The 16,845-nt window shown below is 42.7% G+C and overlaps 1 protein-coding gene across 1 annotated transcript; it reads right to left on the reverse strand.

Annotated features, from left to right (window-relative positions):
* Positions 1-14,291: 14,291 nt before the first annotated feature.
* CCR4 (C-C motif chemokine receptor 4) lies at positions 14,292-15,368 on the reverse strand (the record flags this gene model as incomplete). Its single annotated transcript, XM_079713401.1, has 1 exon — positions 14,292-15,368. One exon carries the CDS (start codon positions 15,366-15,368, stop codon positions 14,292-14,294), a length of 1,077 nt encoding a protein of 358 aa, XP_079569527.1.
* Between the last annotated feature and the right edge of the window lie 1,477 nt (positions 15,369-16,845).

A 16,845-nucleotide genomic window follows, 5' to 3' on the forward strand; every position in this document is an offset into this window, starting at 1 on the left:
CTAAGCAATGGGATTTTTATCTAGGTAATTGGGCCGTTCTGGATCACCTGTCCTCTTTTCCATGGCCTTTGAGGTCATGAAGTGTCCCAAAAAGTGTCGGTGAGGACTCCCCGGGGGCTCAGGTCCTGTCCCTTTTAGGGTGGGTGTGCTCTTCACCTTTAACTATGAGTGGAGTGTTTTCATTTATACAATAAATGTTCATTCAGTACTTACTCTGAACCTCATGCTACTGAGTAGGACTTATTTCTTGCCCCTCAAGGAGCACACAGATGTGTGAATGGACGATGCAGTGTTTGTGGGGAAGACAATTCGAAGGACAAGACCAGCGTGCTGTGAACATTCCAGATCTAGTCCTGGACCTGTTGCAGAGCTGGGATTGGTCAGGGTAAGCCTCCTGGAGTGGAGCCATGTGGAGAATAAGAGAAGGAGAAAGGAATAGAAATGAAGAGAACAGAAGGTACTTCAGGGAGGAAGCAGCAACTACAAAGATCCAACATCTAGACAGACAATAGAGAATTCCAGAAATATTCAGACCCCAACCAATCTTACTTAACAAGCACCCTTACTTCTCGCTAGCTCCAATTCTGATTCTCGATAAACAACTCTCGTAACTGACAGTAAACTTGTGGGTTTTGCCTTTATCAGCCTCCCCCATTTTGTAGTCCAGCGGAACAAATTCAGGTGCTTCTTGAGTCTGTGTCTCCCAGGCTACAGTGCTAACAACCCCCGAATAAACACCTTTTTATTTCAATCGGGTCTCAGTTTCTAAAAATTTTGGTTAAAACTCTTGTTTCATAGTCCAGTGAATTCTTCTGTTGCAGGAGTCTGCAATACAAGAACTTATTTTCCTCCTCAACTCTTGAAACTGAGATAATTTGTTTTCTTTCTTTCTTCTTTCTTTTCTTGATTGCTGTTATTATGGAAAATGGTAGGGGAGAATTTTTCTTTTCGACTCATACTTGAAGAAAACATGTCCCACACAATCCCTCCATCTGCATCATGTCTCGTAAAATCTCTCTATCTTCACACTAAATGTGCTAAGAATCTCATCTGTCTCTTTGGGACAAATGCCCACCTCCAAAAAGAACCTTTTGTTTTTCGTGCTAACTGTGGACATTAAGGCAATTATCTCACCCAAAGGTTTTTGAGATAATGGGCGATTTCCTGTTGTGTTGACACTTGCTGTTAATACTGTACTCTCCCATCACCTTAACTGCCATATGTGGTCATCATGGAGCTTCTGCAGAGTAGTCTTATGCTCATGAAGCAATAGCCAATGATAATAACAATCACAAAAGAAGAGGAACTTCCATCGTTTAATTAGGCAAAGGACACATAAGTAAATAGCCTGGGCACTGTGTCAGAAATTCAGACTTGCGGATTAGGACCAGGTTGGCAAACATTCTGTGAGCCTTGGGGGCAGACGAGGAAATGGAAGAGCTAGGTTGCCCTGATAATTATTAGTGGAGGGACTGTTAATCCTTGCTCAGGTTACATCTCCTTCTGTGGGACTTAGCTCATAACATTGTTGTTATTTGTTTACCGCTGACCTGAGAGCCTTCATGACAAGTACCATGTGATTTTCATTCTTGTATCCTTGGTACCCAGTACAGCACATCTAGCCCTCAATCAATGCTTCCTGGATGAAAAAATACTTCTGCGTCTACATTCACAGACTGGGAGTGGGTCCATGTGTTTTCAGTGTTCCTTTAGCCATGTCGAACACAGATGCTAGCTGAGGTGTCCTCTTTAAAAAATTTAGATGAGATTTGTCTTTAAAACCTTCCCAAGATTTCGGTGAACCCCGGGAGAGCTTCCTTTCTCATGGTTTCCTCTGGCTACACATTGTGGTTCCACTGAATTAGTTCAATTCATGAACGAGCTCATCATCCCACACAGTCTTTTGCAGTATCTTGACTCAAATGTGGAACTGAGTCCCTTGAGTTTCACCAAAACCTCACCCACATTGGGCCTTTCATCTTTAGAACTTTACAGAAGCTTTTAAGAGATGTGGGTGAGGGACAGTCTACAGAGCAACAGCATAAGCTTGATAGTACTGAATATCAGACACTCCAGTTTTTACAAGACATTCTACCATGCTCCATATTGCTTGGCCATCCTTGTTTATCTTCACTTCTCTTCTCTTCTTTGTCCACTCCCCCCTCTGAGTTTCTAATAACTTAAAAATTAAACATGTCCCATCTGTATTCCTGAAATGACACATTCTCACCTTTCTCCTTCAGGTCCAGTTTCTTAGGAAGGGCCCCTGAGAAGGCTTCCATGCACTAAGAGAGAGGAGTCAAAAGGAAAGCCAAGTCAGATGCCAGGGAGCATCCCTGGGAAGTGTTCTGGCATGGCCACCTCCCATGGCCAAGCCCTTGGAGTTGGAAACCACAAGAGAATCCCCACCAAAGTTTTGAGATCTGAGCAAATGGGGCTTTGCGGGGAGGAAGCAAGATCCCTGAGCTCCCCATCATGGCTCAAGTGTGAAGGCAGCATGAGATGGGTGTCTGCACGTGGACCAAGGCTCCTTCAAGGGTTCCTATGAGCAAGACATGGAGTGGAGAGCAGAAGGATGGTCTTTTATGCCAGCCAGAGCAGCATGAAGTAGCAAAACCTCCAGAAAGCCCTGCTAAGTCTTCTGAGGCCACAGAGGAATACAGGAGAAAATGGAGCATTTCCAGTGTTGCAAGAGGAATGCCAAAGGATCAGTGGATCAACTCAGGAGGTCAGTCCATGGGTTGATGGTTGAGGCCCAGACAGGATGAGGTACGTTTCAGCAGGTGCTGACAGCAACAGAAGACAAAGACCAGAGTCCCTTTCCCAAAACTGTGACACCAAATGTCACTGAAGGAAGGGGGGTGGGTTAAATGCTGAATTGACTGAGATTAAGTCTCTGCCTTTTGGAGGAACTGGGGTCTCAAAACAGAAGTTAAGTTCAGTTCTAGATGGAAGTTTACTGTTAACACCCACATACATCTCTCCTAACACCTTTGGGTAGGATCAGCCCTATCTGGTGTCGGTAAATGTTTTAGAATCGTTTGTTCTTTGTTAGTAGGTGTTATTACTTCCTCAGAATGGATCAGCATATTTATTTAGAAGTATTTCCTCTGCTACTTTATTATATTGAGTTCATCTCAAGTGAGCTCGTTTGGATTGTTGACCTTATTCATTGTTGTAGAATTATATTTCTTCCTTGGACTAAGGAGTGTTGGATTGCAGGCTCATTTTGAATGGGAGATTTCCTATTAGTTTGTTTATAAAGATTTGTTTCTCTCTCTCTCTCTGCTCCTCCATCCCTATATAGGAATTTTGAGGTTGCCTCTGTATTGGAGGCTGTTGGTACCCTACCCAGGAGCCTTTGCCCACTGCTGCACCCCTCCTTTACCTGCTGTGAGCGTTGGTTGTTCTTTTCCCCAGAGAACTACTCCTGGCTTAATTAAGAAGATGCCTCACTAACATGAGAATACAAAAGGCCATACTCTTTGCCTCAAAATGGGCTTAATTCTGTGAAACAATTCATGCTCCAGAGCCCCTGTGAAATCAAGCCAATGCAGGCAACTTGTAATGGTTAATTTTATGTGTCAACCTGGCTAAGCCACAGACATTTGGTTAAACATTATTCTGGGTGTGTCCGTGAGGGTATCTGGATGAGATTAAATTTGAATAGAAATATAACTGATTTCTTTATATAGATCTTGTATCCTGTAATCTGCTGAACTCATTTATTAGCTCTAAGAGTTTTCCTTATGGATTCCTTAGAATTTTCCACATAAAAGATCATGTTGTCTGCAGAGAGATGTAGTTTTACTTGTTCCTTTCCAATCTGAACCTGGATGCATTTTATTTCTTTTTCTTGCCTTTTTTATTTTTTCCTGACCAGAACCTCCACTATGATAGAAATGGTGAGAGCAGACATCCTTGTCTTGTTCCTGATCTTAAGGGGAAAGCATTCGGTCTTTCACCATCAAGTATGATGTGGTGAACATTCTTGAACAAGTCTTTTAAGGACTGAGGTCTTCATTTCTATTGAGTAAATACCTCGGACTAGAATTCCTGGATCACAGGGTACGTATATGTTCAACTTTACGAAGAATTGTCAAGCTATTTTCCAAAGTGGCTTTTGTATCCAACCATCTTTAAAATTTTTCTTGTTACATGTTATGTATCATCTCAGTGAGTTTTGGAAAACAGGAAGGCCCCCAAACTGTGGGCTTCTTGTTGCACCTTAATTGGAAGTCTTCTCAGTGATAGGCTCAACACATCTACAACCCTCAAGAAGTTTCCGGGGGTGGGGGGGGCTTCCCTGGTGGTGCAGTGGTTAAGAATCCGCCTGCCAATGCAGGGGACACGGGTTCGAGCCCTGGTCTGGGAAGATCCAACATGTCGCAGAGCAACTAAGCCCATGTGCCACAACAATTGAGCCTGAGCTCTAGAGCCCATGAGCCACTACTACTGAAGCCCACGCGCCTAGAGCCTGTGCTCCACAACAAGAGAAGCCACCACAATGAGAAGCCGCAGCAAAGAGTAGCCCCTGCTCGCCTCAACTAGAGGAAGCCTGTGTGCAACAACGAAGACCCAATGCAGCCAAAAACAAATAAATAAATTTTTTTTAAAAAAGAGAAGTTTCCAAAGGACATTCTTTTATTTTCAACTTAAATCCATTCCCTCATAAGCTCACTCTTTGTCGACTGTACAAACCCTCTCAAACTCCTCCGTAGTCATTCCCCCAAGAGAAGCCCAGCTAGACCACAAAACCTGCCGCTTGAACCACCATTCACTTTATTTGCATGTGATGTTTTTGTGGCGATGTCATTACAATTAGGAGGAATCCCTCTAACCAAGGCAACCATGGAGAGGTGGTTGTACAGTCCAGTCTTGGTGCAGATCTTTTTCCTGCCTGGCAGGGCTCCAGTTATAGCCTTGGGCAGGTATATCAGGATGAGCAATCACTTGCTCACCTCACTTGCGAGCCCTGATTTTTAGATTCTCTCTCTGCTGTTCATTAGTCAGTTTTCCTTAATCACAAGGTCTCCCTCTTTTTATTTTTCTAAAATGGAGGATATTGTTTTGGAAGAATATGAAAATAATGCATGTTTGTTTAAAGAAATAAAGAAGCCCTGAAATTATAAAGCATAATTCTTCCCTCTATAAAATGGCTAACATCAATAATATCTCAATAAATCTGGAAACATTTAAAATGACTAATAGTTTGGGGTTGAAGTTTGAGGTTTATCCTTCCAGGTTTTTAAAACACACTTAAGGGAAGTCCCTGGTGGTCCAGTAGTTAGTGGTTAGGACTCAAAGCTATCACTGCTGGGGCCCAGGTTCGATCCCACAAGCCATGCAGCCAAAAACAAAAACAAAAAAATAGAAGCACTTAATATACATCATGAAAATTTCTGCATGGTAGTAAGTTTATAGCTGGACGTGATTATTTTTAATGGCCTATTCCATAATATGGATATACATTAATTAATTAATTTTTATTATTAAATGTTTTAACCATACAGAAGAGTACTAAGAATAATGTAATAAACATCCATGTGCCATTTAATCATCAGAAAAAAAGTTCAGTCATGTATACGTATTTTCTCCAGTTTGTCATTTGTCTTCTGATTTTTCTTTTGGTGACGTTTCGTCCTGCATATTTTTGTATTCACATGGATGAATTTATTACTCATTTCTTTTATGGCTTCTGAATTCTGAGAATGTTCTTGCCTGTGCCAAAATTCTGAAGAAATTCTCCCATGTTTCCATTTAGAACTTTTATTGTTCCAACTTTTACATTTAAATATTTTATCTATTTGTAATTTAACCATGTATGGTGTGAGGTATGAATCAAGCTTCATTTTTTTCCCAGATGATGGTCCATTTTGGTCTACTCCTTAAATAAACAATTCCTTGTGTCCCTCCTTTGATTTAAGATGCCATCTTTATTTTTTTAATCGAAGTATAGTTGATTTACAATATTGTTAGTTTCAGGTGTACAGCAAAGTGATTCAGTTATATATATATAAATATTCTTTTTTAGAAGATGTGGTATATATGTATTATATATATATAATGTGATAGTACTCAGCCACAAAAAAGAATGAAATCTTGTCATTTGTGACAACATGGATGAATCTAGAAGGCATTATGCTAAGTGAAATAAGTCAGACAGAGAAGGACAAGTACTGTATGTCATCACTTATATGTGGAATCTAAAAAACAAAATAAATGAACAAAAACAAAACAAATGAACAAACGTAAAAAAAAAAAAAACAGAAACAGTCATAGATACAGAGAACAAACAGGTGGGTATCAGAAGGGAGGGGGTGGCAGATGAGTAACATAGGTGAGGGAGTTTAAGAGGTACATCTTTCTAGTTACAAAATAAATGAGTAACAGGTATGAAATGTACAGGGTGGGAAATATGTCCAATAATTATGTAATATCTTTGGTGACATTTTTTTCTTTTTCTTTTATTTCATATCTATATGAGATGATGGATGTTCACTAAACTTAACGTGATGATCATTTCATGATGTAGGTAAGTCAAATCATTATGCTGTACACCTTAAACTTATACAGTGCTATATGCCAATTATATGTCAATAAAACTGGAAGAGGAAAAAAAAAATTATGAAGAAAGTACAGAGAGTTCCTATATACTCCATATTCCATTTCCCCTATTACTAATATCTTACCTTAGCATGATGCATTTGTTATACTTGATGAACCAATATTGATGCGCTATTATCAGCTAATGTCCACATTTTATTCAGATGACCTTGGCTTTTAGCTAATGTCCTTTTCTTTTCCACAACTAACTACATTTAATTGTCATGTCTCATCAGGCTCCTCCTGGCTGGGACAGCTTCTCAGACTTCCCTTGTTTTTGCTGATGTTCACAGTTTTGAGAGGTACTGGTCAGATACTTTGTAGAATGTCCCTCTTTTCCAGTTTTTATACCTCTAATTTATTCCACTTACAGCAAGGAGCTAGTATCTCCAGCACGATGGAGTGTAGCAGTGATGATAGCAGGCATTCTTGTTGTCTTCTGCTTTTAGCCAGAACACCTCAGGAGTGCCCTGTTAAGCATTTTGAACTGAGATAAATATATTTGATCATGGTAGTAAAATACTATATTCCTACACTTCTGTAGTATTCCTATCCTGGTTATAGTCAATATTATTTTTCTTAGTGTCTATCTTTGAATTGTTTTTTTTCAATTGTTTAATTTATTGTTTGTTTTTATTTTGAGCTGTTTTAGATTGAGCTTCTCGTTGTGGCTTCTCTTGTTGCAGAGCGCAGGCTTCAGTAGTTGTGGCACGTGGGCTCAGTATTTGTGGCTTGCGGGCTCTTGAGTACAGCCTCAGTAGTTGTGGCGCATGGGCTTAGTTGCTCCGCGGCATGTGGGATCTTCTCGGACCAGTGCTCGAACGCGTGTCCCCTTCATTGGCCGGCGGATTCTTAACCACTGCGCCACCAGGGAAGCCCTATCTTTGAACTGTTAAATATGATTATGTTTGTATTTGTGTGTGTCTGTGTGTGTCTGTGTGTGTGTTTGGGGCAAGGTGTCGGTAATTTTCCAGGAGGCAAGCTGTTTTCACAACCCAATGACTCTCTTCTACTGCCACAGAGAGATATTGCAATCCTGCAAATGTGAAATTTAACAAATCTGCCTCGTCTGCTCTTCTGAATGAACTGGGACTCGGAGGGCTTCCGACTGAAGCCCTTCTCCTGGAGGTGTGCCCCTCCCTTTGGGAAGTGGATTCTTTCGGTGCTTTGTGAGGTCCGTCACTGCTGCACCCTCTCCCCACCCTTCTCTTCACCTTTCCCCACACTTTGTGCCTGACGTCGGCTGCTTTTAGCAGACCTTTCATATATTTTGGAGCCTGAACAGTATCTCTCTCTCCAAGTTTGATTGAAAATGGAGTTCGTGGGTTTTTTCATTCTTTCTTCTTGCTGTTATTTTACAATTTCCCAGAGAAGATGAAAATGCAGACTTCTGCAGCTCTGTTCATACCAGAAGTCTTTAATGAAGTCATTTTTGACTCAAAGACCACAAACTAATTTCTGGAACTAGGAGGCAATTCAATCAACCTTTGAACTCTGTCACACAAAGTTTTATTAGAAACATAATGGGGATTTTGGAGAGAGGACTGGTGAACTTTGTGTAGTGAAATAGAAACTTGAATTGCCAGCACAGAGTACTTAATTAAGAGATAAGGAAATTCACTCATTCACGAAAAAATAATTGAACAACTGCTCTGCGCTAGGCATTTTACTAAGCAGTGAGGTGATGATTATTGTTGGTAGGGTTTGTCTAATTCATTATTAGAATATTGTTTCCCCTGAACTCAGTTGCTTGGAGATAATAAAAACAACCTTATCTACTTTAAGAAGAGGCTAAAATGAGTTTCAATATATGAAAACAGTTGGTGGAGTTCTGATATTCTGAAAGGGGAATTTGGAACCATTATAAGCTTTTAAGGGGTGAAGTATTTTATTTTTATTTTTATTGAAATTAGTTGATTTACAATGTTGTCCTGGTTTACAGCAAAGTGATTCAGTTATACATATATGTATCTATTCTTGTTCTGATTCTTTTCCATTAAAGGTTATTACAAGGTATTGAACATAGTGCCTTGTGCTACAGAGTAGGTCCTTGTTGGTTATCTATTTTATATATAGTAGTGTGTATATTTTGATCCCAAGCTCCTAATTTATCCCTTCCCCCCTTCCTCTTTGGTAAACGTAAGTTTGTGTTCTATGTCTGTGAGTCTATTTCTGTTTTATAAATAAGTTCATTTGTATCTTTTTTTTTTTTTTTTTCGGTATGTGGGCCTCTCACTGTTGTGGCCTCTCCCGTTGCAGAGCACAGGCTCCAGAGGCGCAGGCTCAGCGGCCATGGCTCACGGGCCCAGCCGCTCCGCGGCATGTGGGATCTTCCCAGACCGGGGCATGAACCCGTGTCCCCTGCATCGGCAGGCAGACTCTCAACCACTGCGCCACCAGGGAAGCCCTGTATCATTTTTTTAGATTCCATGTGTAAGTGATATAATATGATATTTGTCTTTCTCTGTCTGACCTCCTTCACTTAATAAGATAATCTCTAGGTCCATCCATGTTGCTGCTGATGGCATTATTTCTTTTTTTTTTTTTTGGTGGCTGATTAATATTCCATTGTACATATGTATCACATCTTCTTTATCCATTCATCTGTTGATGGACACTTAGGTTGCTTCCATGTCTTGGCTATTGTAAATAGTGCTGCTGTGAATGAACATTGGGCTGCATGTATCTTTTTGAGTTAGAGTTTTCTCCAGATATATGCTCAGGAGTGGGATTGCTGGATCATATGGTAGCTCTATTTTTAGTTTTTCAAAGAACCTCCATACTATCTTCCATAGTGGCTGCACCAATTTACATTCCCACCAACAGTGTAGGAGGGTTCCCTTTTCTCCACGACCTCCCTAGCATTTTTTTTTTTTTTGATTTGTTGTTGCTTTTGCTGTTGGCTGGGCCACATGGCTTGTGGGATCTTAGTTCCTTGACCAGGGATTGAACCCAGGCCCTTGGCAGTGAAAGCATGGAGTCCTAACCAATGGACCTCCAGGGAATTCCCTCCAGCATTTATTATTTGTAGACTTTTTGATGATGGCCATTCAGGAGTAAAGTATTGTGACCACAGAAATGGGTGGAGCTTGTGTCTGGTTCCTTTGAGCCCAGGAAGTCACTGACTGGTACAGAACACAGGATGTCAGGTGGCCGCAACATGGCCAAGGGTAGAGTTGGCCTATGACTATAATAGAAACAGAGTGTAGGGACAATGCCTCAGGGCTTGAGGCAGGCAAATTATGGCAGCAAAGGTGAGGTTGACTAATAGAATTGCATGAACCAAGAGTCAAATGGGGGCCAGAAGGCAATGAATGGACAGCCCTGATGCAAACTCAGTGCTTCCTCATTTTCCCACAATGGAAATGGGGTCAATTTCCATTTATATTAGGTGCTGATCCAGAAGTCCCCATTTTAGACCTGAGTTCCTGGAAACAGACTCTGAAACCCTGAGATTAGCATACAGGAGATTTAATGGGGAGTCCTCTTGGGAACAACACCTGTAAGGGCATGAAGGAAGCAGGAGTGGGCAGTAGGAAAAGTTGGTCCACAATGTAGCTGTAACAGAGGCCCCAGCTAATCTTATGGGGAGCTCTGCAGTTGTAATGGCCTATCAGCGTTGTCCCAAATTAAAGCAAGGGGGCAAGTGTTTCTTTCTCCTCAGTATCCAGGCGCTGGATATGAGCTGGCCCAGGAAGGACAGTCCTGAAAGGAGACCAGCTGAGAGCCCCAGATGTCCGGGCTCCTGGTAGATGGTGCAGTGAGTGGCCCTCCATCCTGCATGGGGTGTGTGGATGGCATTCCACAGCACCCACTAACAGTCTCCTCCAGCCCAATGCAGGATGGCCACTGGCTCAGGAGCTCAAAGCTGCTGCCTCTTAGGTCTATAATTTTTCTTTTGTCTCATCTTTTCCTACTTTGCTCCTCTCCCCCACCTGCAACGTTCACTTTAACTACAAAAACCTACTCACCACTACCTGACCACACAGTGTGCTCTTGACACCACACCTGCCTTTTCATGTGTGATTTCATCAGCATAGAATGTCCTTCCTCCCTTCCATTCATCCAAATCATGCTCTTCTTATAAAGCCGACTTCAAAAGCTACTGGTATTATGAAATTTGACATTGAATCGATTTCTCCTTCATCTGGGGTCCTGAAGCATTTTGTTTGTGACTTTGTTATCCTATCTGTCCTGCTTGCACTATAGTCAATCTTGTGCTTGTGTTTTCCCTTCTCAGATTATAAATTCCATACATGCAGAGCTCACTCCTTTATCCTATATCCTATCCATTACCTAACATCCGGCTTGGCACAAAACAGACTCTCAACAAATAGGAATTAATTGCATCAAATGTCCCAAAGTGTTATGAGAGTGTCTTAGGAATAACCTAAGATCTGAAGACCTTTTGCCATCATCCTGTATTCTTCCTTCTCATGGGAAGCAGGTAACACATCTATTTAATAGAATTTGAGTACCAACTATGGGACAGATCCTGACAGGGCTATTTCTTATTATTCTTTTTGTTGTTGTTGTTGTTGAGGTAAAAGTCACATACTATAAAACTAATCATTTAAAAATGTGCAATTCAATAGCATTTAGTACATTCACAATGCTGCGCAGCCATCACCTCTATCTAGTTCCAAAACATTTACATCACCTCCAAAGCAAACCCGCTTCTTTTGTTCTTAAAGAATTTACACCTAGCCTGTGTTCCCCAGAAGCAAGGCATGTTGCAACAAGAAAAGGATGGGTCTAATGTCTGAAAACTTATTGTTAAACCCACCTTAAAAAGGGATTCTGGGGCTTCCCTGGTGGCACAGTGGTTGAGAGTCCGTCTGCCCATGCAGGGGATGCGGGTTCGTGCCCCTGTACAGGAAGATCCCACATACCGCGGAGCGGCTGAGCCCGTGAGCCATGGCTGCTGAGCCTGCACGTCCGGAGCCTATGCTCCGCAACGGGAGAGGCCACAACAGTGAGAGGCCCGCATAACACACACACACACAAAAAAAAGGCTTCTGTTGTGAGTGGCACACGTAGGGCAGCTTGCTTGTTCTTTGTGCGGAATCGACATCAAGAGATTTTGGAAGCATAATTTTTTGGTACTTGGGCAGCTGGTGATCATTGGTCCTGATGCCCTCAAAAAAAAACCTTTGTGTAGAAATCAAGCTGGCTTGCTTTCTATGTTTCTGTTAAGGGGAAGAAGGAACTTTCTTTTCAGTGTTCTGAGAGGATTATGTTTGGGTATCACCAGAGGTTTTAAATTCCCATCCTGAGGGGACACCCCCCAACTTTGGAACAAGGGAGGCCCTGAGTGGCTGGAGGTGATAAGTGACCCTACCCTCAGGTGGAAGGGTGGTAGCTGTGTGGTCTGCACTGCAGCCTTGCTTAGCACTGTATGCGATGGACAAGGAAGGGACAATAAAACCCCTTTGGCCAGTCTTTGTCTTTTGGTGTCCTTACTGGGGTTTTTGGGGGGGTTTTTTTTTTGTTTTGGCCATGCTGTGTGCCATGTGGGATCTTAGTTCCCCAACCAGGGATCGAACCCGTGCCCCCTGCAGTGGAAGCTCGGAGTCTTAACCACTGGACTGCCAGGGAACTCCCTCGGTGTCCTTAAATTTCTGTCTCCTTGTGATTAAATGAATGAAATTACAAGCTCCCTCAGGAAAGGGGAGGCAGTCACTGGCTGGGAAGTTCAAAACCACACTTTATCTATGACTAAGGAGCATAGATGCTTTCAGTAATCATCTTATTTCTTTTTTTCAATCACTATGAACTATATTCTGCCTTACAGTTGTGAGGAAACTGAGGCTAAGAGAGGAAAGTAATGTGCTCAGACTCACAAGGAAACACAGAGGTAGGATTTGCAGACCCTGCCATATGGTGCGGAGGATTTCTAAGGAAACACTGCCTAGGAACCTGACCCACCCCCACTCCTTATCCATTCTAACCTCCAAGCGTTGTTGTGACAACACGTAGCGACTCCTTTCCCCATCCCAAGTGGTGACCTTAACAGTGAACGCTTTAATTCTTCCTCTCAGGGACATCCATCTCGTCTACGACATGTAGCAAAGATGATTAATCGAGACAATGGGAATATTAGTGGCTCAGATTCTCATCCCCATCGGGAGACCAAACACACACATAACCAGGAGAAACCATACCCAGGTTTATTTTATTGTATTTCTATAAAGGCAACATCAACTTACCCTGTTAAAATCACTTCTGAAAATAAATTTTCTGGAAATGCATTCTTTATAAATGTAAAGCGTGCAATAATGTGTAAATTTACAAAAACATTTTAAACTGGTTAACTCAGGTAATAGTCTGTAAAATAGGTTTTGTTTCTGGAGATATTACAGGTATCCCTAGACTTTGTTAAAGTCTTTACTTAATTCTGATTAAGGCTGTACGAACAGAGATTTATCTTAATGGTGTAAAATGATTAGTTACATAATTAAAATGACTTGTAAGAACCTTTGAGTCATCCAAAAGTTAAAAAGCAGGGCCAATATTTCAAAAGGGAGGATGACACCTTGGAAAGTCATTTTTATGCCACGTCAGCAATAACTTTGGGTGGATTATTCTTGCCTCACTTGACGGCAGGCACTTAAAATGATTAAGGAAAAATTGTCATACTTGATTAGTCCTCATCATTTTTGGTTTTGAAGGAAATGTTTGTAAATGAGTAAAAGACCCCAAATAAATGTGTCTGGGCCTATGTATTATTTTTTAAATTTGAATATTCATCTGTTATAATTAAAACATGTCCACAAGCATATGAAGCTGTGTTTGAATTTCCACAAGTATGTTTAGATTTGTTAATGCCTTGTATTTCACGTTGGGAAATCAGACCATGCTAATGCCTTTTTCTCCTTATGATTGTAATCAACATTGAAAGCTTGGCTTCCATTAACAAATAATCCTTTACAATAAAAGAATCAAGATCTAGGGCTTCCCTGGTGGCGCAGTGGTTGAGAGTCCGCCTGCCGATGCAGGGGACGCGGGTTCATGCCCCGGTCTGGGAAGATCCCACATGCCGCGGAGCGGCTGGGCCCGTGAGCCATGGCCGCTGAGCCTGCGCGTCCCGAGCCTGTGCTCCACAACGGGAGAGGCCACAACAGTGAGAGGCCCGCGTACCGAAAAAAAAAAAAAAAAGATCTAAGTTCATTACTTCACTATTCGTTTCTGCAGACACCTGGCTTCATGGAGTATACCATGCTTCAGATATATTCTTAGGAAAACACTGGGACAGCATGCCGAAGTTTTCTATATTGTTTCACAAAAAGCTAGACGTTAATTAAAGGGCTCATTTTCACAGCAAGAAGTAGAGATTCACTCCCCCAGTCAATTCTCTACAGTCCCCTCTAGAGAATCCCATGAGTTCAGGTTAGAAGGGACTGGTCTTCCCTTTCCAAAATCATCCAACTCCTCATTGAAACACTGCTCAGAATCCTCCTCGGGTTTACTCATCCCTGCAGGAATGCCTGGTGCGAGGAAGGACACCTTGGTCCGGGTGAACTCTGGTCACACTGAACTTGTACTTGGCAGGAAGTCAAGCCCTACTTTTTGCAGTGGATATAATTCTTCCCAGTACTTGTTCAGGAAACTCTTACTACAATACAATTTTAAATAAGCTCTTAATTTGGGAAGCTTATTAACTCTGCTTTTTGCATTTTCATCTTTTACAGAGCATCATGGAGATCGTGGTCCACCGTGGACTGTGTGTAAGATGAGCTGGGGGTGTCGGGGTAAATCGGGAGGAACCTACAGTATTGGCAGACCACCAAAGTGCCCCGGCAGGTTTTGAAGAGCTGTACAATGTACTTGCGAAATTTCTCCCCCAGGAAAAAGTAGATGACCGGATTAAGGCAGCAGTGAACAAAAGCCAGGGTCTCTGTGGCCTGAATGGCATAGTCCAGGTGTCTCTCAAAGGTGCAGTCTTGAAGGACCTCCAGCTTCACCAGGGTGTCCAGGAAGAGCACCACGTTGTAAGGGGTCCAGAACCCCAGGAAGAGGACCACCACAGCAAAGATCATCTTCACTGCCTTGTTCTTCTTCTCATTTTTGCAGTGCTGCAAGGTCCTAATGATCATGGAGTAGCAGAACAGCATGATCCCCAAGGGGATCACCAGCCCTAGAATGTTGATCTCCAGGGAGCTCAGAACCTTCCACCTCGTGGAGTTGAAAGAATACTTGGTTTTGCAGTAGGTGTGGTTGTGCTCAGTATAACACGTGCTGAACACAAGGCCTGGGAGGGAGGTGAGCACAGCCACTGCCCACGTGGCCACGCTGGTGATGACCCCATAAGTCAAGGTCCTCGCTCTCAGGGAGAAGACCGCGTGCACAATGGCCAGGTACCTGTCGATGCTCATGAGTGTGATGAAGAATATGCCACTGTAGAAGCCCACCAGGTACATCCAGGAAACTAGCTTGCAGAGGCTGAGCCCGAACACCCACTGGTCTGCGGCATAGTAGCCCCAGAAAGGGAGCGAGAGCACAAAGAACAGGTCCGAGATGGCAAGGTTGAGCAGGTACACGTCGGTCATGGACTTGAGCCGCTTGTACTTGAACAGGACCAGAACCACCACAGAATTTCCAAGCAGACCAAACAGAAAGACCAAAGAGTAGAGGGGGGGCAGGAAGAGCCCCCCAAATGCCTTCATACCTTCCTTGGTGCAAGGCTTGGGGATTTCATAAAGGTAATAATTGTTATAGATGCTTTCATCCAGGGTGGTGTCTGCTATACCCGTGGGGTTCATTTTCAGATTTACAGGCTCCTCACGGCAGGTCTGAGCCCAGCCAGAAGAACCTAATGAGTGGAAGAGCCAACAAGATTTCTATCAGAACAAAAGCAGATCAGAACAGTGCTGCGTACAGAGCACAACTGCTTCGTATTTTGCCCAGATCATCATACGCTCTTCCCAACCTTCCCACGTGGAAGGGCTCAGGTCCTTGAACTGAAAGGCAGTGCAGCCAAAGTGAAATAATCCTGCCCTTTGGAGGCAGATTCCAAATTACAGCAGCTCTGACACTTTTCCTACCTCTCTGCTGGGAGCTCGGGTTCTCCTGTTTGTAAGCGGGGGTAGTAGAACCTCCTTATCAACAAGAGGTTTTTCTTTTTTTTTTTTGAAGATTTTTTTTTCAATACAGGGACCATTTTTAAAGTCTTTATTGAATTTTGTTACACTATTGCTTCTGTTTTATGTTTTTTGGTTTTTTGGCCGTGAGGCATGTGGGATCTTAGTTCCCCGACCAGAGATCGAACCCCTGCACTGGAAGGCGAAGTCTTAACCACTGGACTGCCAGGGAAGTCCCAACGATGAGGCGTTTTTCAAAAATATATTTCTGAAAGCTAGTCTGGCATTACTGAAATCACTCGCAAGAATGACAAGACTAGCTGACGTGCCCAACAGAACTTTACCCAGGGCCTTTCTGACATGAAAGCCAAAAAAAAAAAAATTAAACAAATATTTTAAAATCTATGCATGTTTCCCCTTCAGACTGTAACACCAAAAATTCAGTGATGACTTAGGTAAATCATCAGGCTAGAAGGGAACCAGGTTGGCCTCTTGCCTTTATATAAAAATTCTGGGACTTCCCTGGTGGTCCACTGGTTAAGAATCCGCCTTCCAATGCAGGGGATGCGAGTTCGATCCCTGGTCAGGGAACTGAGATCCCACATGCCGCTGGGCAACTGAGCCTGCATGCCACAACTAGATTGCCCACATGCCACAACGAAGCTCCTGCGTGCCACAACTAAGACCCGATGCAGCCAAATAAATAAATATTTTTTTAAAAAAAGAATAAAAGGAAAGAAGGCAAGGACCAAGAACATATTTTTTAAAAAAATTCTAATTCCTTCTGTGTGCTTTGTACCTCATGGGAGTTCAGATCATGTTCACTCCTATCGTACATTCAATCCCAGTCCTGTGCTCCTGTTCCCACACCGCCCTCCAACAAAAACCTGGTACTCTGAGCCAAATAAGCATACTGAGCCATGGTGTAGATGACTCATGAAAGACTCAGAGAAGTTAAATGCCTCCTGAAGGCCACACAGCCATGTAGAGAACTTGTTCCTCGGGCCCCAAGTCCCAGTGATGTGCTGGTGAACCAGGTTTGGGAGGGCAAAGAGGTGCGGGGGAGGGGAGGCTCTGATTTATGGCTCTTGCTGGTTTCCGTGGTGTAAATACTCCCACCGTGGCCAAGTTCAAGCCACCGACCGCCTCAAAAATTCCT

This window comes from Hyperoodon ampullatus (assembly GCF_949752795.1).
Source record: "Hyperoodon ampullatus genome assembly, chromosome: 10".
Lineage (NCBI taxonomy): Eukaryota > Metazoa > Chordata > Mammalia > Artiodactyla > Ziphiidae > Hyperoodon > Hyperoodon ampullatus.